The sequence below is a fragment of the Benincasa hispida genome, chromosome 11 (assembly GCF_009727055.1).
Source record: "Benincasa hispida cultivar B227 chromosome 11, ASM972705v1, whole genome shotgun sequence".
NCBI classification, from domain to species: domain Eukaryota; kingdom Viridiplantae; phylum Streptophyta; class Magnoliopsida; order Cucurbitales; family Cucurbitaceae; genus Benincasa; species Benincasa hispida.
The window spans coordinates 56382095-56405136 of NC_052359.1; the positions used below are offsets into that span (position 1 = coordinate 56382095).

Here is a 23042-nt window from a genome sequence, read left to right on the forward strand (position 1 = left end):
TTTTCTTTTTTTTTCTTTTTTACTTTGATATATTGTATAATTGATATAAATGTTAGCATGGGCTTTTTTAAAATTGTAGTAAAAATGAATAGGCAATGATCCAAGCTTGTCAAACCTATATGTTGGGTTTGTAAGTAGCTAGCTTGCGTGGAAGTTAGATCTTTATCAATATTTTCTATATTACTTTTAGCAACCCAATGTTGATACACTACCAATTCTTTAAACATTTATTACCAAAACTGTACATTCATGATTAATGAATTTGTACCATATAATAATACTTACGAGTCACGAGTCATCCCCATCACAATTTTTAATATTAGAAACAAAATATTGATAAAATAAAAGCGTCTGAGGGATACTAAGTAACAATTTAATGTGTGTAGTTTAATGAGCATGTTTAACTTATACTTTAAAATTTTGTAACGACTTAATTTTTATTGTAAAAATTATTGTAAAGATTAAGAGGAATTTCTTATCTAGTAAATTAATTATAATCTAATTAGAGATCTAAATATATATTTATAAGCTACAAAGTCTACATCATTAAATAAATAAATCAATAAAATTTTAATTTTAATGAAATTTTTTATGTTACTGATTAAGCTGTTAGATAAATTTTTACAAATCAAAATTTAAGATGACTGAATTGTTTTTTTCTTTCGAATACAATAGGGGTAAGGGATTTAAAACACGAATTTTTTTTTTTATCGTATATTAGTTGATTTTTATTACCTCCACGAAAGTTCAGGAATTTAATATATTTGAAATTTAACACGAAATTTTAAAGCAAACAACAACAAATTATAGGGAAAAAGAAATGGAAACTAAAAGGCAAATTTATGACCGCTTTTGAGCTGGGGTTGACTATTCCTCTTGACCAGGTTGACTGGAGTTCTGATTGGTGGAAGAGAAAAGTGGGAAGGAACGACGTCGTATTAGAAGTGGGGTGACGTGGCAGAGCGTGTAAGTTAAACTCCCCAACAGAAAAAGAACGGGAATGCGACAAGTCAAAAAGTCAGAATCCTAAGCACTGTACACGTCAGCAACAGGAGGCCACACCCACCTCGTCTTTACTCGACTTGTCGTTTGGTGTCTTGCACTGCCAAATACCAACATTGCCCCTCTCAAACTTCTACTATTCCTTATTCCCCTTTAAACTTCTCTCCTCGCTCCTTTAATCTTTATATTCAAACACTCCTTAACAAAACAAACATGATAAAGATTTAGTTTATGTACTTTTTAATTTTTAATAATTTAATAGACATGTAATAGTTTAATCTCTATATTATAAAATTTATAATAATTAAGTTTATATACTTTTACATTTGTCACAATTGTAAAAATTAAAAATAAAAATAATAATAAAAAAAACTCATCAAATTAATTGTCAATTTTGATTATATAACGAATTAGTCTTTATAATTTTTAAACAAAGTTGATCCTTGATCAATTTATCAATCTACATTTGTAAAAAGTTTCATTAAATCTTTATAATAACTAAATAATTGTAAATTGTATTTATTGTACCAAGATTGAAAATGGTAATTATTATTAAAGTTGAGAGACTAGATTATTTATGTCACGGTTTTATAAAAATTTTAGGGTATTAAAGTGATTTTTAATCAATATTATTATTTATTTTATTTTATTTTTTGAAGTCAAAAGCATACAAACCTTGATACGTGAGTCAAACATTATGTAAGTGAGTTATGTGTTTTTCTTTTAAAAATTATTAAACAATGTGTGGTTTTTTAAACAATTGTTTATAATTTTTAAAATAAACTGAAATTGGATTTGAAAACTACATTAGCCGCTAAACTTCATATGTGAGAGGAACTTTCGAATATTTATATTTATTTCAAAATTTCACAACTGAACGTAGAGATTTAAACTTTTTTTTTTTGGTTTGAGATTATATATCTAAATATCCAGTTGAATTAAGCTTCTGTTAACCATTGATTTCAAATTTATCATAGAGATTAAAAAACATTTTTGGTCTTGGAACTTTCATGAAATTAATAATTTAGTCTCTAAACTTTAATAAGTAATGATTTAATCCTTATATTTTACAATTTGTAACGATTTAGTCAATATATTTTGTACTTTATAACAATTTGTAATTATTTGTAAAGTACAAGGACTAAATCAATACTCATTAAATTCAGAGACTAAATTATTACAAATTTGAAAGTATATGGCCTAAATAGTCACCCACTAAAATTTAGAACCTAAATTGTTACTTTTATAAAAGTTTAGGGACCAAAAGTTTCTTTTAACCTATTGTGTTTGTGTGTATATTTGAAATTTTAAATAAACTTAGAGCATGTTTGGATTGACTAGATAAAAATGTATTTTCTAAGAGATATATTTTTATTTAAACTATTTTGATAAAAAAAAATGCTTTCCAAACAGTTCAATTTGTTCTAAAATGGCTTGTTTGTTAAATTAAACACTTGAAAAGGTATTTCAAACGCACTCTTGAGCTGCCTACCATAAATCAAGAAATTTGTCAAGAATTGAAATAAAACAAGACGTTTCTTTTCTTATTGAGTTGTGGATACTTACACATACGTATAATGTTCCCAGATATTTATATTACATTTTAATTTTTATATTAGTTTTAAAAGTTCAATTTGCACCAATTTTATTTCTTAGATAACCTTAAACCTACATCCTAGAAGATTGAACAAAAATATATTATGTATGTCTTAGGTTTCTCAACAAAAATATTTATCCTGTCATTAAATGTTAAGACTATTAAGATTTAGGAGCCATTCATTTTTAATCAATACAACCAGCTACTAAAATCATTCCACGTCATTTAAATTTCAATAATCAAAAACAATATATATATATATAATATATATATATATATATATATATATATATATATAATATATATATATCCTTGTTCAAATCTTAACTCACCGTTTTCTTAAATCTTAACTTCCGAAAACAATGTTAGATAGTAATTTCGTTTTTAGTTTTATGTTTTTTCTTTCTTCATTTTTTTTTTTTTAAGAAAAATACTTTAATAAGGTTCTTCAATTTAAAGCGATAGACGAAGTAAAAAAAAACTATAAAAAAATGACTTAGTACTCCAAGGCATAGAGGCATAGTGTTGATATTGATGTCTTCCCAATGACTATAATAAAATTTTATGCTTGCTTTATGTTTCTTAAATTTATGCTTACTTTTTTCGGTTTCTAAACTTGAAAAAGCACTTAAATTCACGGATAAATTTTTAAAATAAAAACAAAATTTTAAAAACTATTCTGTTTAATTTTAAAAAATTAACTTGATTTTTTAAAACATAAGTTGGAAGTAATGTTTATAAGCTTAATTTTCAAAAAAAAAAAAAAAAAAAAAATCAAATAAGGTAATTGCAATAGGTAGCAGTTGTAGGGCTAATAATTTAGTGTATGTCAATATTTTTAAAGAATTACAAATATAGCAAAATTTATAATGATAAACTCTATTGCTAATAGACTTCTACCAACAATATAGTCTATCACAAATAGATTCTAAGGTTGTTTGATCTAAATTTTATTATATTTGTAAATTCCTTTTGCATTGTGCTATATTTGCTAATGCTTTGAACCTAATTGCATTATTTGCAATCACCACTAATCAAATAACTATCAAATGGGGCCTAAATTTTTCACAAACATAAACACTCAAAACACCTCTTGAAATTCAACTAACTTAACACTCAAGTATATAACAAAATCTCAAAAATCAACCCAAAAAAAAAACTACATAACTAAATTTCCACCCATGTTGATATTTCCACATTTTCATGAGTTCAACATAGACACAAAGGACAAATAGACATTTACATTATATCGTTAAAAAAAATCTATGAAATATGAAAAAAAAAATGTCACTAATGTGAATATAAATATAAATAATAAACAATTTATTTTTAAAAACCATAGAATAGTAGTTGACTAATTTACATACTAATTTAGCTATTTTTTTCAAAAATATCCATTGAAGCTAACAATTTATCAATATTTTCATCCATAAAATTGAAACATGAACATTTCCATAACATCGACAACAAATCATTATCCAAATTCTTCGTACACAATTCTGATAAACTCGACACATTCAAACTCACCACTTAACCTAAAAGCTTAAAAGACCGAATTGGGTCACCCCTTGCATAACCTCAATTCAAGTCGTTTATAATGAAAAATGAAATTACATGAGAGAGAGAAAATAGAGAACATAAGAGTGTTTGACATAGACATGGGAGACGCATGGCTCCTGACTCGAGTGCGTAAATTCTAGCTTTTTTCGTGGACGACACGATCCGAGCCTGCCGCTACCCTCTTTTTTCTTCTCTCTCTCTCTCTTCTTTTTTTTTTTTTTTTCCTTTTTAAATTATAATTAATTTTATTTTTCTTCTTTTTTTTTTATCTCTCACTCTCAATCTTCCCATGGAAATGGATGATCAATATCCTCTCTCCGATCTCCGCCGCCTCATGACTACTGCTCCATCTCGTTCTCATTTCCCTTCCTTCTTCCTCAATTCCCCATCATGATCTATCTCCGCCGCCGCTGCCGCCTTCCGCCACCACCACAGTCCCTATGACTCATCATGATGATGCCACGTGACACTTCGCTCCCCGACTTTCGCTCCGATTCCGCCACCACGCCTCCCGCCATCGTCTCCGCTCAGCCCGTTCCCAACCGCTTTCGAGCTCGAAACTGCCTCGATCGCTACCGACTGTGCCACCGCTCGATGGCCTCGCCAAGAAACTCTTACTCTCTTGGATATCAGATCTCGACTTGATTCTAAGTTTAAAGAAGCTAACAAAAAAGGCCCCCTTTGGGATGAAGTTTCTAGGTATATATCTTTTTAATTATATATTTTCATGTTTTTCTTTATTATCCCCCCCCCCCCCAAAAAAAAAAAAAAACATGTTCATTAATACACAACAAGTTCCCTGAATTTGAGATTGGCTGTTGATTTTGTTTTGTTTCTTCATTTTTTTTTTTAATTTCATGTCTGAAAGAAAAAAGGTTTCGATTTTTTTAGTTGGGTTTCTTTTTTTCTTTTCTTTTCTTTTTTTTTTTTTGAGAATTGGAGTTCGATTTCTAATTTTTTTTTTTTTTTTTTTTAAATTTTGAAAATGACCATAACAGTCTTACATGAATTCAGCTGGTTGGTTTGCTTTCTTAATGTTGTCTTAGAAGAATCTACTTTCTTGAAAGAAAAGAGAGAGGAACACTGTCCTTATTTTCAGTCCAATTTTTTTTTAATTTTTGTATTTTTTTTTTTAATTTTCTTATGACAACAACGCAACCTTGTTATAAAAAAAAAAAAAAATACCCCCTCTCCTCTCCACAACCCCCCCCCCCCCCCAAAAAAAAATAATAATAATAAAAGAAACCCAATTTCCTAAACTTGAAATTGATCAAAAAAAATTCCTCTTGTTATTATTGTTTGAATGAAAAAAGATCAAATATTTGGCTTTGCTTTAAATTCTTCAGCAAGAAAGATGATGAATTTGTTACAATTTTGGATAAATCTATCATGTTTGTTTGTTATTTTTAGTTTCTTTTCTAAAATTGCATTTCAAAATCTAGGGTTTTTTTCCCCTTCTGTCATGCATCATTAATAAAAATTTTCTTTTCTCTCTCTTTCTTTCTTTCTTTCTTTCTTTCTTTCTTTTTTTTTTTTTTTATCTCTCTCCCCAGAAAATAATTTTTTATAATATTAAAAAAATGTTATTTTTTGTTTAAGAATCATGGCTGAGGAACACAATTATCAAAGAAGTGGAAAAAAATGCAGAGAAAAGTTTGAGAATTTATATAAATATTACAAAAAAACAAAGGAAGGCAAAGCTGGAAGACAAGATGGTAAGAACTACAGATTCTTTAGGCAGTTGGAAGCTCTCTATGGTGAAACAAGCAATTCCCCTTCACTTCCAGATTCCCATTTTGTTGGAGACACTAACCTCAGATTCCAACAGAATGGGACCAACAACCCGACCGCGGCAGCTCCGATGAGCCATGAAGCTCATCAGAAGCATTATTGTGACAGCCTCAGCCTCTCGAATACATCAGAGTTCGAAACCTCGGCTTCGTCGGATGGCAACGACGACCTCGGTTCAGTCGGCGTACTGGACAACGATTCGATGGAGAAGAGAAGGAAGAAGCGAGGCGGAAAATGCTGGAAGGCAAAAATCAAACAGTTCATCGACTCACAAATGAGGAAGCTAATTGATAAACAAGAGGCTTGGTTGGAGAAGCTCATGAAAACTCTTGAACAAAAGGAAAAGGAGAGAATGGTATTCTTCACATACATCATGAGTTTGAATTTGAATCTGAATCTGCAATCCTTTCGATTCGATTATTATTTATCAATTCGAGCGAATTATTTGATAATACATGAAATTTCATCTCAAAATCAATTGATGATGAGCAGAGTAATCTATGCATATCTTTTAAAGATTATAATGTCTTTTGTCATTCTTAGATAGGATCCTTTTTTTTTTAATTATTTTGACCGGATGCTCGTTTGGATCTCATAGACTCTGATATTATATTAGATGACATATGAGCTAGTTTCATCTCAAAACCAACTAATTTTTAATTAAAAATCTACGTTATCTAATACAAACGAAAGTAGAAGTAGTCGTGATACACTAGGAGAGTTGTGACGATATGATTTGTTTTCACAGATTCGCGAGGAGGAATGGAGGAGACAAGAAGTGTCAAGAATGGAGAGGGAGAGAAGCTTTTGGGCAAAGGAGAGAGCATGGATAGAATCTAGAGATGCAGCATTAATGGATGCATTACAAAGGCTAACAGGACGAGAGTCGAGAGATAATAATCGATACAACTCCTCCTCGCCGGACCACGGATTAATGGTAGCCGAGCGTCATCGAAATAATAACGAGAACCAAAACGAAGACGGGAGCGAAATACTAAACACCAACACAGCAAGAGAATTACTAGCAGACAACAATAATTACCAAAGGAAAACAATAGATCATAATCAAGGCAACAAGAAACGCAAGGAGAATTCAACATCCTACAATCTTTACTTCCAACAAACAGATTCCTCCCTCTACAGCCGCGGCGTTGGCGGACCCTACGGCGGTGCCACCGACATCAAAGAACAAAGTCCAAATAGTTCGAACGCGGGCGGTGGTGGCGGGAGCCATGTGGTGCAAGATAATTGCTTTAGGTTCTTGATGGGTGAAGGAGATCAATCTCAATCTGGTTTATGGGAAAATTTTGGTCTTAAACTCAACAATGGAAGTGACCAAACTTGAAATATTTTGACAATGGAATCCTTGAGAGAGATTGATTTTTCTGATCTAGGGTTTAGCTGGTTGAGATTATTTCATTTGAAGTCACTTAATTTAGCTAATTATTCAATATATTTAGTTAATTATTAATGGGATTTCTTTATCCAAGTTGTTTGAATTGGAGAAGAGGGCCAAGAATTATTATTATTATTATTATTGCAAATTAAATCAATTTTTTCTCTTTTTTTTTCAATCTTTTGCTAAATCTCATGTCCTATAGTTCTTTATTTGTAAATTGATTGATTACATTTCCATTTGTTCTTAAAATATTAAGCTTTTTCATATAGTTTCCAACCTTTTTGTTTCAAAATCATACTAATTATTTTTGCTAATAATTATTTTAAGTCATCATTTGCTTTTATAGTACATGATTTTTTTTCTACTTTTTCCATTAAAGAGCAGGAATTGATTTTGTTAATCAACATTGGTCAATTTCATACAACTAATATTAATCATATAGTCCTTGTAGATACTCATAATAATTCATTAAGGAAAGTTAAATTTTCCGTGAGTTCAATTCCATACTTTTTAAATAGTTTGTGATTAAGAAAAGATAGGATAGAATCGACTCTTATGATTAACTTAATATCTTTAATTAAAATTTATATTTTTTTGATAATCAAATTAATCTATTAGAAATGAGTTAGCTAAAGTTCATATTTTTATTTTAGTAAGAAAATTAAAATTTAACTTGAAAATTGATTGATTATAATTTTCTTTTTCCTAATTTCAATTGCAAATAATAATTAATAAAAAAAAGTCGTGTATAATCATATAAATGTATGCATGGTCAATTTTTGCTGCTATGCATGTGCTTTCTTAATTTATTGCCAAATTTTCTATCTTTGAGAGGACAAAAATATGACTGTTCCTTACCAGTGACTTTTCCTATTATTACATAGCCTAAGAAAATAGAACAAAATCATTAATTTTACAATTAATTACGTTAATAAAATAGCTCAGCCAGTACAATTAAAAAAATTGCATTATTAGTCAGCTTTTAGTTTTTTCTTTTTTTCATTAACTTAAGATATAAGCTTGAATTTTTAAATCCTTTTTAAATTCATATATTAGTATACTCATGCATGTACAAAAGTACTTAATAATGAGTATCAAAATATAAGTGTCACGAATCTATCTATTTCAATTGTTTTTGTGTATTTATATGGTTGATAACATTTTGATGATTCATATCAATATATGTGATCGTAGTTCTTCATGTATTTTCAAGTTTATATAATGGAACGAGATATTTGACTCTTGAAATTGCATTTGCATGGTCAAACTAGATTTATGAAAAATTTAGTCCACTTTATCTCGTATGTGAGTTTAATTTACTCTCACTAATCTAAATTAAAGTTTCTTAAATAAAATACATTCTCATCTTAATAAATCTATGAGCAAAACCATTGTTGGTCATATTTACAAATCATAAGTAACATTTATAATATTAGGCGTATAAATAAATTAGTCCCATATTGGTCAAAGAAGGAAGTGATCATGCATATATAAAAGAGAACAACTTTCTTCATTAGAAACTAAAACCGAAGGCAAAGTCTTGAGAATTTTTGTCCAAAGTGTAAACAAACGCGAACTATCAATTTATTCTAAATGTTTAATATATATTTTTAGAGGTGACATAAGATAGAGACAATAATACGTAAGTGATATTGATATCTCCACATTTTAATAGATTCAACAATCTACCTGAGGAATGAATTCACATTTTCATTATATTTTTAACAAAATTCATAAGCTATTGAATTTTTTTTTAAAAAAAAAAAAGATTAATGTAAATACACCTTGGAAAGTTAAAATATTTATTTATTAATTTAAATATATTTTTAATTAATTATATTTAATTTTATTTTTTTAAATATTTATGGGTTTGTACAAACCTCAAGCTTCCCTTAAATGAAAAAATGTCCTTTATGGATGTGGCAGAGATGACAAATAGAGTCTCTTTTGAAAAAAACAGTTCCAATGAGTCCTCTTATTATAAACAATTATTCAATTAGAACTGCCAACCAGCTTTTTCCTCCCATTAATTCCAACATATACAATTATCAAAAATTAATTAATTATCCACTTAAATCATTCTCTTTCAAATCCCTAGATTTATTTTCTCTCTTACATCATTGCTTTAATCTTATAGTTCTAAAATATTCCTATTATATATGGTACTTGTGTGTACACACAATATCATATTTATATTAATATTAGATATTACAAATAATTCAATGACAAGAATTTTTTTAAAAAATATATATATATTTTTAAGAAATTCTCCCAATAAAGAGAACAATTTAGACAAACATGTTTTCATGATGGTCCAATAATCAATTCACTATATTATTTCTTAATATAAAGTCCGAAACAAAACCGCATCGTAAGATATGAAAAATAAATAAATAAGAGATTCAATAATAAAAAATCGTGTTGTATTTTGAACTTTTAGTATCTTAAGGATATATAAGTATTTCTCAATGTTAAAGACTTGAACGAGACATCAAGAGAAAACTCAAATAACTAACACAATTCAAATAAAGGGAAAGCAAATGGATATTGAAAGAGAGATAAGTGTGAGTACATGTATATTTTGAGTTTTGACTATCTAATGAAAAGATGAATTTACACGTATTTGAAGCATAAATAATTTCTTGATATTCTAAAGAAAGGGGAAGCTTTACTTGCCACCAACTCAATCTAGTATGAGGTAATAGTACGTAGCAATAGTTTAGATTATGAGATTAACATACTCCTGTAGAGTTACAATGATTTTATTTTTCTTTTTTGTCCATTTTGATTTAGGGTTACTCCTCTTCTGTGTCGAATTAGCATGATCTAGTATTAACTTACTCTTAGAGAGTTATGTGTGAATTGTTGACATCCTTAGGCCAGTAAGTCCACCTCATCTGGGACTTGATTGGGTCTAATCGAGGTGGATCCAGACATTTTGACCTATTTGACGTTGCGGCTCAATTATATTGTCTTGAAGTTGGATTTGGTTGATCTTGAACTCAACTAGTATATATACTAATGTTAGCCTATTTATTTTTTATCATAGGTAAAATTTGGTCGGAAGATATACATTAAGCGGTTGAGGTAAAGAAAGAAAGTGTATTATATATGTTATGAAGACGTAATATTACATCATGGTAGAAATAGAATAATAAATAAGGATAATGAAATGTAAGAGAGGAAAAAAGAGGGGGATGATGATGCAAGTAGAGAAGTGAGATGTGACTTAAAACTGGGAAGTAGTTTGGTCTCCACTTTGAGTCACAAAAGCACTTTTCTGAATTTGGATATCTGCCATTGTGTCATCCTCTACCTGTTTTGGGAATTTCTGGCCATTAATGTATTATTCAAACTTCCACTCACTGCACTTCCCTTCCTTTTTAATCCTTACTTCCATTCTTAATTAATTCTCTCTCTCTCTCTTTATTCAATATTAATTCCTTCTCTCTCTCTCTTCTTTACTTTTTTTGCTGTCATTAAAACCATGGGCTTTCCTGTTTTTACTGTTTCACCCCTTTCTTTCCCTTTTATTTTTTTTTTTTAATTTTTTTTTCTAACTTTTTGTCTTATTTTTGTCTTATTTGCTAAGCCGTGTTTTGTTCACTCACGTGAATTGAGTTCGATGTTTGACTCACTAATTTTAAATATTGATAGAGTTGAATTAGTATATTTTACTAACATCCTAACTTTTCCTCTTGCAATACTTTCATGATAGCTCAACACATTAACCATTGTGGACAATTATCACTACCACACTCCGATAACCACCTTCGATAACAACTCCGACGACTAATTCCAAATTCTGGCAACTACTTTCGATGATAACTCCGGTGACCCAACTCCAACAACCACCTTTACGCGACCAATTTTGGGCTCCGACAACAAACTCCATGACCACCTTCGTATGCTTCGACAACCACCTCCGATTACGATCTCCGATGAAAATCACTTTCCATGACCACCTTCGAACGAGCAACTCCAACAACCAATTTCGGACTTCAACAACCACCTCCGACGACAAAACTCCAGCAACCAATTCCAATACCACCTTCATACGAACGACTTCGAGCTCTGGCAACCACCTCCGACTACAAACTCCAACGAAAATCATCTTCAATGATGAACTTCGACAACCACCTTTGTGCAACTAACTCTAACAACCAACTTCGTGCTCTAAAAACTACCTCCGACAACAAACTCCGTCGACCAACTCTAATACCACCTTCATGAGACCAACTTCGAGCTTTGACACAACTACCTCCAACTACAAACTCCAACGAAAATCATCTTTGATAATCAACTTCAACAACCACTTTCGACTATTATGAAACTAATGACGATTAAAGTATGTTGTAGAATTGTTGTTTATATAAATAATAATATTTTGTGTACATTAAGTACAATATTTATACATAGAAATTGTAAAATATATTTGTATTTAATTGAATTCATATATAAAATAAGTGTTAATAATATTTGAAAACGTATGTATGTAGTTGAATAGTATGTAATACATAGTAAAAAAGAAAATCATAAAATGGAGATTTTTTTTAGAACATTTTATGGCAAGAAAGAGTGAAAAATGAAAATTTGTTATCTATGATCCTCCAAATTTTGAAGAACTAAAAGTGAAATTGTTGAAGAAATATGGTGGCATTCCATTGACCACTAAGATGATGGAGAGATTCAATTAAAAAAAATCATGACATAGTAAAAATAAAGAGTAACAACATGAAGAGGAAGTAAAAGGAGAAGATGATAAAATTCATTGAGAAAAATTAGGAACTAAAATTTTTTTTATTTCTCTTTGATTTTCCATTTTAGTTAACTATATTCTTATGAGAAATGTAGTGGGTTAAGTGCTATTCATTTCCAAAAAAAGAAAGAAAGAAAGAAAGAAAAACTTTAAAAATTAAAAGAAAAAATTGCAATCCATATTTACTCGATGGTTAAAATTATTGAATAAAAAGGTTTCAAAACAAAAATAGTCATCATAAAAGCAAATTATTTGGAGTTTAAAAAGACTAGCAGATATTTCAGACATGTGAACTTAACTCTGTATCCCGAATACAGATATCTGAACTCAGATCAAATAACTCTGCACCACAAACAAATACACATGATCTTCTCATATTTCAATTCAACACCCCAAACAATCTCTAACAGTTTATGAGTTTAATGGTTTAAATAACATACTTGGGCTTTTTTTTTCCTCTAATTTTTTAGTTTGAATTTGACTACATGGGTATATATATTTTCTATGCTCAATTTTCAATTTTACCAAGCTAAATTTTACGATGGGACAGTTGCAAATATAACAATCAAGCTAGAAGTGTTTGCAGATATAGCACAATGTAAAAGTATTTGCATATATAAAAAAATTTAAATTCTGTTTTCGAAGTCTATTAGTGATACACCATATTGTTAATAGGGGTCTATCAAAGATAGACCATCTTGCTGATAGAAATCTATCAACGATAAAGTCTTTCACAGATAGATTTTGCTATATTTACAAATTTTAAAATGTTATTATACGCTTGGTTATCATTTTTAAAAGTGTTACCCAATGTAGTCAGTTTTTTTTTTTTTCCTAAGATTCTGTTTGAATAATCATTTAAGAAATATTGTTACAACATGATACATAAAGAAGACAATAATTAGGCATAATATTTTTTTTTTTGTTGGAGTTTTTGAAGTTTGGTAGATTTATTTGACAGTCAATATTATGCATTAGTATAAAAAGACCACAAGAGTATGCTTTTGAGTATTGATTTGCTAAGATTTGATTTTTTTTTTTTTTTTGGGGGGGGGTTGAATTATTAGTTGGGTTTTTGAAATTTATACTGCTTTTTACCATTTCACTCTTAGTTCTAGTCTCTATGATTCCAAAAGAAGAAGAAGAAAAAAAATGAAGATAAATCAAAGTTGCACATGATGTTGCTGATGTGAACCTTCAACGATGACCGATGTGTTTTTATTTTTTTATTTTTATTTTATTTATTATTATTATTTTTTTATAAAAAAAATCACTTTAGTCCTTGAACTTTGGTGTGTAGTGATTTAGTCCTGAACTTTCAATTTTGTAACAATTTAGTCCTTGTACCTTAAGATATATAACAATTTACTCTCTATTATAGAAATTATTGTTAAAATTTAATAAGATTTCTTACCTAAATAAATCGATAAACTAAATAGAGACTCGTTATTTTTTATAGAATACGAAGTCTACATCATAAAATAATAAAAATCAACATCTAATTTTGATAAATTTGTTTACATAAGAGACTAAATTGTTATAAATTTAAAAGTACAATAACTAAATTGTTACATACTAAAGTTCGTTCAGGGACTAAAATTGTTTTAAACTTAACATTTCACGAACTAAATTATTACAAATCAAAGTTTAGAGACGAAATTGTACGAGAAAGTTTAAAGATTAAAAATATTTTACTTTTTGTCAAATTAATCAAACATATGCGCTGCTTTTTATTTACAAGGATTTTGGAATAAATAATTGATTTCATATAACCATTAGGCTTTTGACATAGGAACTTCCCCAAGAGCATGATATTATCATGCAAATTAGGGATATTCTAAAGTGAATAAAATATAATCTTAGATTTATTGTCATATATATATAATGTTAGATTTGATTTTTGAATTAGTTGGAAACTTAGCCAGATTTGATTAGGTTAATTGATGATATTGGCTAATCAACCATTTCATCAGCAAATTGTAAAATTTATTTTTTAAACTAAGTTATTTTCTTCTCTTTCTGGAAAAAAGAATAGGATATGTAACACAAATAAAAAGGGTAAAATTCAATGTAAAGATAGATAAATCCTTGTTTTCTCTTGTTTTGTTTTACAACTGAAAGAGAGAACCAAAACAACTCACTCAACAATCCCAACAAAAAAGAAAGATCTTCGAAAGAGGCTTATTGTTGTCCCTGAATATCATCAACACATCTCGAAATGCTCTAACCTTGCGCTTAAACAAGCTACACCAAAACATAATATAACCACAGAACATCACAATAACCATTTTTAGTATGTGTAATCCTTGACATGAAGACTCTCTGCTGCACCCTCGCTGAGCTCCGCATCGCCCTTGTATGTTCCGAGTGTCGCCTCCGAGTTCGCCTTGCACCTTGTGAGGAAAGCAGCCCTTGCCTTCTCAACATTCTCCTCCTTTCCTGCCCATGCTTTGAGAGTACTCTGCTGAAGGGCACGTCCAAACGAGAAAGACAGCGACCATGGCTTCTTTCCCTTCAGCTTGTTCATGGCATTGAGGTTGAGGGTTGCTTCCTCCTCGCTCTGCCCGCCTGACAAGAAAACAATGGCAGGAACTGCAGCAGGGACGGTACGTTGTAGAGCCCGAACAGTGTACTCAGCAACCACTTCTGGAGCAACCTTGGCAGCTTCAGATCCAGGGGTAACCATGTTCGGCTTCAATAGAGTTCCTTCGAGGAGGACGTGGTGATCATTGAGGGCCTTGTAGCACGCAGCAAGAACCCGCTCGGTCACCTCAGCACATTTGTCGATGCTGTGAGAACCATCAACCAGAATCTCAGGCTCAACAATGGGAACAAGACCATTCTCCTGGCAGATAGCAGCATATCGAGCCAGTCCATAAGCATTCTCATTGATAGACAATTGCGAAGGCTCAGTAGGACCAATCTTGAGCACGGCACGCCATTTGGCGAACCTAGCACCGGCTTCATAGTACTTTTGGCAGCGTTGAGCAAGGCTATCAAGACCCTGTGTGGTTGTCTCACCATTAGTACCAGCAAGTTCAACAGTACCCTTGTCAACCTTAATGCCAGGCAACACACCACCTTCCTTCAAAACATCAACAAACGGCTTACCTGCACAAACAACCAGATAGAGAAAGCTACACATCATACACAAATCGATGAATCCAAATACCATATTGCTCGACCTGGTTATCGACGCACCAAAAATCAAACTTCTTGTTATGAAATCCACAAATAAAGAACAGTAATGATCGACACTTAGATTTATGTGGTTAAATAACCTATTCAAGACATTCTAACACTTGTTATTTCCTAGTTCAGTTTACCTGCAGCTGTTTTTTGGTAGAGAGTCTCCTCAAACAGGATAACTCCACTAAGATATTGAAGGGCACCAGGAGTGAGGAAGAGCAGTTCCCTGAGTGCACGTCGGTTGGACTCAACATTCTCAACATTGATACTCGCTAGACGTTTGCCAATGGTACCAGTTGACTCATCAGCAGCAAGGATACCCTTCCCAGGAGTGCCAATGTAGGCAGCATTGGCAATGAGTTCATCTGCACAGAACATGAGTAGAAGGGATAAATTACAAATACTAAAGATGGAATGAAGTTTGCTCAGAAAGAATGGTCATCTTAATCAATAAAAAAAATTACTTAAGCGTTCAACAAGTCCCCATATACAAGAGAATATTGACATGATGCCCTTTATATTGTTATGCAAACATATATAACAGTGAAGCATAATAGATCTACAATATATTATGAATGGTTAATATATTCAAAATCCTTGATTGAACTACTACAATTATTAGTTGGCACATGTTAAGATTTTTCTCCTCCATAGATCTTGATTTAGGTTCCTTCTTCACCAATTGGAAAGCTTTAATCCATTGAAATAACAGAGTGGAAAAATTGAACAGAAAGAAACAAGAAAGGTTTCCAAATAAGTAAATCCAAATAGTGGGGGAGATTGGAAAAACAGCTACAGTATTGGCCTCTAGTTGGTCCACTTTATAAAAGATGAGTTTCATTCGTCATTACACAGTACAAGAAATTCCCTTTAAGCCAAAGATTTGTTCCCATTAATACCGTCCCCACAACCCAGAAACTTGCACAAAAAATCAGAGAGAAAGAGGGGGGAAAAACCAATTTAAGTCACAATTTCAATGGGAAATGGCTCTTGGCACCACTCTAAAGCAAAATCAAGTAAAGCTATTGTTAACAAATAAAGTTAAGAGTACGATCCGTAATTGGGCTATTCAGGAATCTAAACCAGCGATCTTGATTCCAATCATATTCGAGAGCAATATTTTCGGGCCAACACAATGATATCAAAACGGCAAATACCATAAAACCATTCAAGAAGCCTCTACCTTAAAATGTAATGAAATCACAACAAAATAGTAGAAATATTGAAGTTAACGGAGTATATATGAGTAATTGCATGTCGTTGGTGGATCGAAGTACAAAGAAGTTGCAATGAACTTAAAAAACAACAAAACAGAGGATAAACAGATATGATCAAATGAAAATCAACGAACAAAAAAACTCAGCTAAACAGAGTAATTATTAAACGGAGCATCGCAACCCGATTACTGGAAACAGAAGCACAAATACTCCAGAACCGAGAAATTAAACCAAGAGACACAGATCACCCAAGAAACAGACAAAGAGAAAAGAACCCATCAAACCGAAATACTGAAAAAGATAAACGAAATTATGATCGGAACAGAGGAAATTGAAAGAAATAGAGAAAAGGGAGAAATACCCTGGTACTTGCTCCTGAAGGAAGACATTTTGGAACGGAAATGAAGATTGAAAGTTGAAGATTGAAGAAGCAGAGTGAAGAAATTGGAAGCAGAGAGATCAATGAATTGAAAGGGTTTTGGGGACTCTGCGTTTATATCAAGCGGTTTGGCAGAAACAAAACAGAGAGAGAGAGATCATCGCCACTTGTTTTGGCGTTTTTCTTTTTCCGCAAGAAAAGATGGATTTTATTATGATTTTACTATTTTACCCCTCTTTGTCTTGGGATCCTAAGAATATTCTACAATAATTCTCATTCCATATACAAAATTTACAGCCTTCCCCTTTTTTTTTTTTTTTTTTTTTTTTTAATAATGGATGCAGTATTCAAATTTGGTCAAATAAATCTTTTAAACTTTAAAAACGATAGAGGTCTTTTTAACTTTTAATTATATATTTAATTTTGCCAATAAATTTTTAAAATATTTAATATGTTTATAAACTTTCGATTTTATACCTAATGTGATGGCTAAACATGGACCTATTAGACATTTCAAAAGTTCATCTCATAATTATATGTTAAATAGAGCATAAATGTATTTGACACAAAATTGATAATACTTTTCAAATTTCGTAACTTATTAGATACAAAATTGAAAATTTAAAGATATATTTGGAACTTTTTAAAGCTTAAAGATCTATTTGATATAAACTTGCGTACTATTGTTTGTAATGATTAGATTTTTATACTTGAAAATATACCATTAAATCAATTTGAGCATAATTCAATTAGTCATAATATTTTCAAAGATCCATTTGAACCTTTGCCAATTTGTTATATTATCATATTAATTATATATATTCTTTATAATATTGTATTATAGAATGAAAATTTAAACCTATAAACTTTTAAGAGAGATAGAAACGATGAGTTAACTATTGAACACTGTTGGTTGAAAAAAGAGAATATATGTATATATAATTAAACATATATTCTTAAGGGCAAAGCTTTTTTTCCTTGATTGAGGAATAAAGTGCACAAATTAAATCATTATAAAGTTAAGAGTATAAATTCTATAAGAACTAAAATAAAGTAGGTATAAAAAAAATTATCAATCTCGATATTCGAGGTTTGAATTTCTCAATCCTCACTCCATGTTGAATTAAAAAAATTATGAATTTGTACCTAACTCAATCATGTGATGCATGGGATATTAAAATGATGTGGGTTTACTCGGTAGTTTTTCTTTCTTTTTTTAAAAAAAATTAATCTACATATGAAGATATAAATATTTGAATTTTTAATCTCTTAACCAATAATACATATTTGAATCAACTGAGTTATACTCAGTTAATAAATGTGTTGAATATATTATCATAGTCAATGTAATATTGAAAAAAGTGTGAAGAGTCACTTCAGTTAATTGCCCTTTTAAAATACAAATGATTTCAAAAAAGAAAAATTAAACTTTTATATTATTTTGGGTTAATCGTCTATATTATTATAGTTGTTTTGACACTTTTTTTTACTCGAAAGTCATTAAACAAATAAAAAAAAATAAAGTGGGATATTTGATGTATTATATAAAAGGGTAGTATGGACATTTAGAGCAGAGAAGTCAATAAATATGTTTATGAATTGGGCCCATAGTTTGTGAAAATAAATAGAAGGTTATAATGGGAAAGATAGAAGAGAAAGTAGAGGCTTCCAAAAGAAAAAGGTTGAAATCTATGAGCAATGGAAGGTCAAAGTTTTGGGGACAAAAAGGAGAGTAAAACTGTGGGGTGTAAAAGGCTAAGTCAAGGGGCCATAGTTGGTTTGAGAGATCCAGGGGCTTTTGCTTGTTTTGGTTTCGGGAGCCACTTTTTTGGTAGCTCACAATTTTAGGGCATCTTCCTTTTAGGCCATGGTCTATGTTGGGATGTGATATGCTCTATGCTCGGTCGACATTTGTATAGATATTGAGTATAGTAACATGTTATCAATTGTATCTCATACCTACGTTGATTTTACGTTTATCAAGTGAGATTTGATTGTATTAAACATGGTGTCAAGTTTTAGTAGAGTGATTGAGTGAATAATTAATACATTTTTTAGAATACTAAAAACAATTAGAAACTCTTATTGAAATAATACTCTTATTTTGATTATTGATCAACGATTAACAATCATAAACCAATACTTGTAAACTCAAAATCTACTTTTTCAAGCAAATGTAGTTTTCGTGTAATTAAGTAAAACTAACAATATTGTCTGGCTTTTAAAATTATGCATGACATTTAATTCAAATCTTGAAAAGTCTTTAAAGAAATTATATCCTGTTCATTTCTATATTAAGATAAACCTTAAGCCTACAATTAATCAATCTAGTCTAAATCTTACTTGTAAATGAAGCTAAGAAATTACAAGTTTTAACAAACATAAAAGCAAAAAGGAAAGAGAACAAAATAATTGATTGTCAATTCAACGAGTAAAAACTCGAGTTCATGGCTACATCATCCCTAGAGCTTAGTCACTCAACATTATCACTAAAACTAAATTTAGATTGGACATAGAAAATCCATAAAAGAAACTACAAAATTAAAGAGAATATAGGAGAGAGAATTGTGATCATGTGTTGATTTTCGTTCTTGTTGCAATTTCCACGCTCTCAAGCCTAAAATGATCTTCCTTAACGACATTTTTATGTTAGTGCACCCACTAATTAGATGTCCAAATTTGAAATATATATATATATAGATAGATAGATAGATATATCATCATAAGACACCATAAGTAGCATTGAGAAGCTACAAACGGAGGATATCTTCATGTTTTCAATCGTTTAGCAGGATTGAGATAGGATTTGTGGCATTGAGTGAGATACAAATCTTCAAAGTCATAGCGTCGAGACGTTATACATGTGTGCGAGTTCTAGTTTGGTTGCAGCGATCTTCTTGACTTTTTTCTGTTTTATGTCTTCATTTAGCAATCTCTTAGCTCCTTTTTAACCTCAATCATCCTCTCCAACACTCGTTTTTTGGTCCATTTGCTTGAAATCTACCATCTAAACAGATTTCTTTTTTTGTGAAGTTTATACTTCAACAAATTATTCTTTAAAAAACAAGACAAAAATATTTTAAAGTGACGTTAGAAAAAAAAAAAAAAGAACATTGAAGACGGGTAAATGAAAGAGTCGGATGGCAATCGAGCTACCACATTTAGGTTAAGTAGATTAGTTTGGTGACTAGAGATTGGTAACGTATGAAACCATCCACTTCTCTAAGCAATTTTGTCCTCCCCCAATTTATTAGAGATGGAAATATATAATAATGTTCGATAAGGTTGCTAATTTGTGACTTCACAATGGATAGGAGTTTAAAGTCAAAATGATTAGCTAAGGTATTAGACTAGTAACAAAGAATTGTATAAATGCACATATTTATTGACTTTATTAAACAAAATCCTATGTAATTTCTAATAAAATTTCTTACTTGAGTTAGAAAAATATGGTAGCCTAAAAATATTGGTTAAAATATCATTTTAGTCTTTATATTTTAAATTTTATTTTATTTTAGTTCATATAATATTCCAGCCTAATTCATGTTAGTGCATTAAATTTACTTTTTATTATAATTAATTCAATTCATAACAACCGACTTCATCCAAGAGAAGAAAAAACATATATTGATATATTTTCAAAATTTATTGGAAAAATGTTAAAGTAATTTTTAAGATTTATTGAAGATACACACGGTACACGAACTAACTTTACATATTTGAAAATCCATGGATAAAATATAAAAGTTTTAAAGTATAAGAATTAAATTAATAATTTTCTTTACAAAATTGGAGTAAAATATATCTTGTGTTAGAAAAATAACTAAAATAGTATTGTAACAATACATATGATATCACTATATTTAGAATTTTTAGAAAAATAACTGAATGTATACTTTATCACTCCTCTAAAAAAAAAAAAAAAAAAAAGCTTTATACTCAATGTCAATAACAAGGTAAATTGAATTGATGGTGTAATATTCGAAAATTTAATTTTATATGAGTTGAAATTTTTTAAGTAAAATATATTTAAAAAATGTAATAACTATTTTTCTTTCTTTCTTTTAAAAAAATGAAAATGAAAATGAAAAATTATTTGTCATCTTCACAAATAAAACAAACTCTAACCTAACCTAGGTTGTATTTCTGCTTGACCATATATATATATATACACACACACATATACTTTACACCTTATATTAATTAAAATATTTGTCACTTTTAAGCATGCTTGGGGATGCTGCCATTTTGTGTCAAAATGATGCCTCTCTTTCATTGAAAATGTTTTATACTTCCTTTGCCCAAAAGAAATGAAAAAAAGTTTTATACTATTTCACTAATTAAGCATCTTTCTGTGTCATGTTTCAACTTGGGGTTTTTGCACCATATTCTATTGTGAGATGTTTAATTAATATATTCTCTTTTTATAAATATAATGCCAAAAGTGGTTTGAGAGAACCATATGCTTTTATTATTGAACGGTCGATTATTTAATGACATAGGTCTATCACAGTTTATTGGACTATCACTTATAGGTAGTAATATTTTGCTATACTTGAAAATATTTTCAATAGTTTTACTATTTAAAATAATTAGTCTAAAATTAGCAAAATAAAAAATAATTTTAACTTGAAATTTATTTAACCTTTTATTGATTTTAGTATTGTTTGTTTTAATACAATTTTTTTAAGAATATTTATTATGTAAAATCTATTAATATGTTCTAACTAAATTGAAGTTTAAACTTTATCAAACTTGCATTCCATTTTTTTTTTAATAAAATATCATATTGCCAATTTTTTCCCTTTCTGTTAAATGATTAAAAAAAAACATATCTTGAAATTAGATTCCAATTTTAAATATGAAATACATTATACATAGACATATCTAGAAAATAATGAAATAATTAACAAAATTTATATTGTACCTTTCGAAAGGGTGTCATTTAAGGGGAAAAAAGGTTTATAAAGTAATCGAAACAATAATAATTAACATGAAATATAGTTGGTAATTAATAACAAAACTAATCCTCCATTTAGACTCAAGAAAGTTTAAGAAACTATTTTAAATCTTATGATTTGAAATCTGAAATTAATTATTTTGTTTGAAACGAAAAAAATTTAAAATGAATGTATTTAAAATTTTGTATTCGAACGGTAACTCCAAAAAAAAAAAAAGTTAGAGTTTACTAATATAAGCTTTTAACTATGATGTGTTAATTGAAAATTAGAATTTGACAAATCAATTAAATAATTTACTTTCAAATCATATAAAATCCGAGCATTTTAGTCACGAAAGTTCTTTAAGTAAAACAATATTTGAAATCACTTCGAATTTAAAAATCAATTTATTTTTTATGGTACCAAACAATAGAATTCATTTGAAATCCCTCAAAATCATAAGGTTCAAAACAGGCCAAGATTTTCATTCTACCCTAGACCTTAATATTAATGTGAAAAACAAGTCAATTAGGACCTTAATGGGAGAGGGAAAAAAAACTATTAGCACATTTATGGATTAGCATTACCATTAAGGCCTTCTATTTAGATTTTTTTTTTTTTTTTTTTTTAATGAAGAAGAAACATTTAATTATATAAAATACCAATTCGAATTGTATTTAAACAATGTTTATTGGTTATTTTAAAATTAGAATGAAAAGGATAGAAATAAAATACATGTTTGCAATTAAACTATGGTTAAGAAAAATGTAGATCTCCTACAAATGAAGGAGAAGTGAATTTGATGTTTTTTTCTTTTGAAAAGAATTTGATATGACTTTTGAAATAATGAAAACTACTTTTAGGGTGTAGTTGGAAATACACCTTCAAATGTTTAATTAAAAATATAAGTAATTTTGGAAGAATTAAAGTGTTTGGCAATAATTCAAAATAACTTTTCAAATATATTTTAATAATTTTATCAAAAGTGTTTAAATAAAATGAGTTTTTTGAAAAAAAAATATTTTTTCTTAAGACAGGTCGTTAATCAATTGAAAGTATATTTTAAGCTTTAATGTTTGGATTAAGTAGTCAAAAGTGAATCAAGTGATTGTACTTCTAAATCTTTGGGGGAAAGAACTCTAAACTTGACCTTTCAATCCAAACTCATTAGAAGAGATGAAATATGCATTAAGAAAGGATGTGATTGTT

General features: G+C 29.5%; 2 protein-coding genes across 2 annotated transcripts; one reads left to right on the forward strand and one right to left on the reverse strand.

Annotated features, from left to right (window-relative positions):
• Positions 1-4187: 4187 nt before the first annotated feature.
• Positions 4188-7421, forward strand: LOC120090206 (trihelix transcription factor PTL-like). Its single transcript, XM_039047749.1, is given in 7 exon segments — positions 4188-4529; positions 4531-4560; positions 4563-4602; positions 4605-4702; positions 4704-4858; positions 5759-6305; positions 6699-7421. Coding segments are annotated over 7 exon segments (1548 nt in total). The 5' UTR covers positions 4188-4448; the 3' UTR covers positions 7296-7421.
• Positions 7422-14149: 6728 nt separating this feature from the next.
• LOC120091324 (fructose-bisphosphate aldolase 6, cytosolic) lies at positions 14150-17033 on the reverse strand. Its single transcript, XM_039049308.1, has 3 exons — positions 16876-17033; positions 15435-15662; positions 14150-15219 (listed from the first exon to the last, which is right to left on the reverse strand). The coding sequence occupies exons 1-3, from the start codon at positions 16901-16903 to the stop codon at positions 14399-14401; spliced, it is 1077 nt and encodes a 358-aa protein (XP_038905236.1). The 5' UTR covers positions 16904-17033; the 3' UTR covers positions 14150-14398.
• Positions 17034-23042: the final 6009 nt, after the last annotated feature.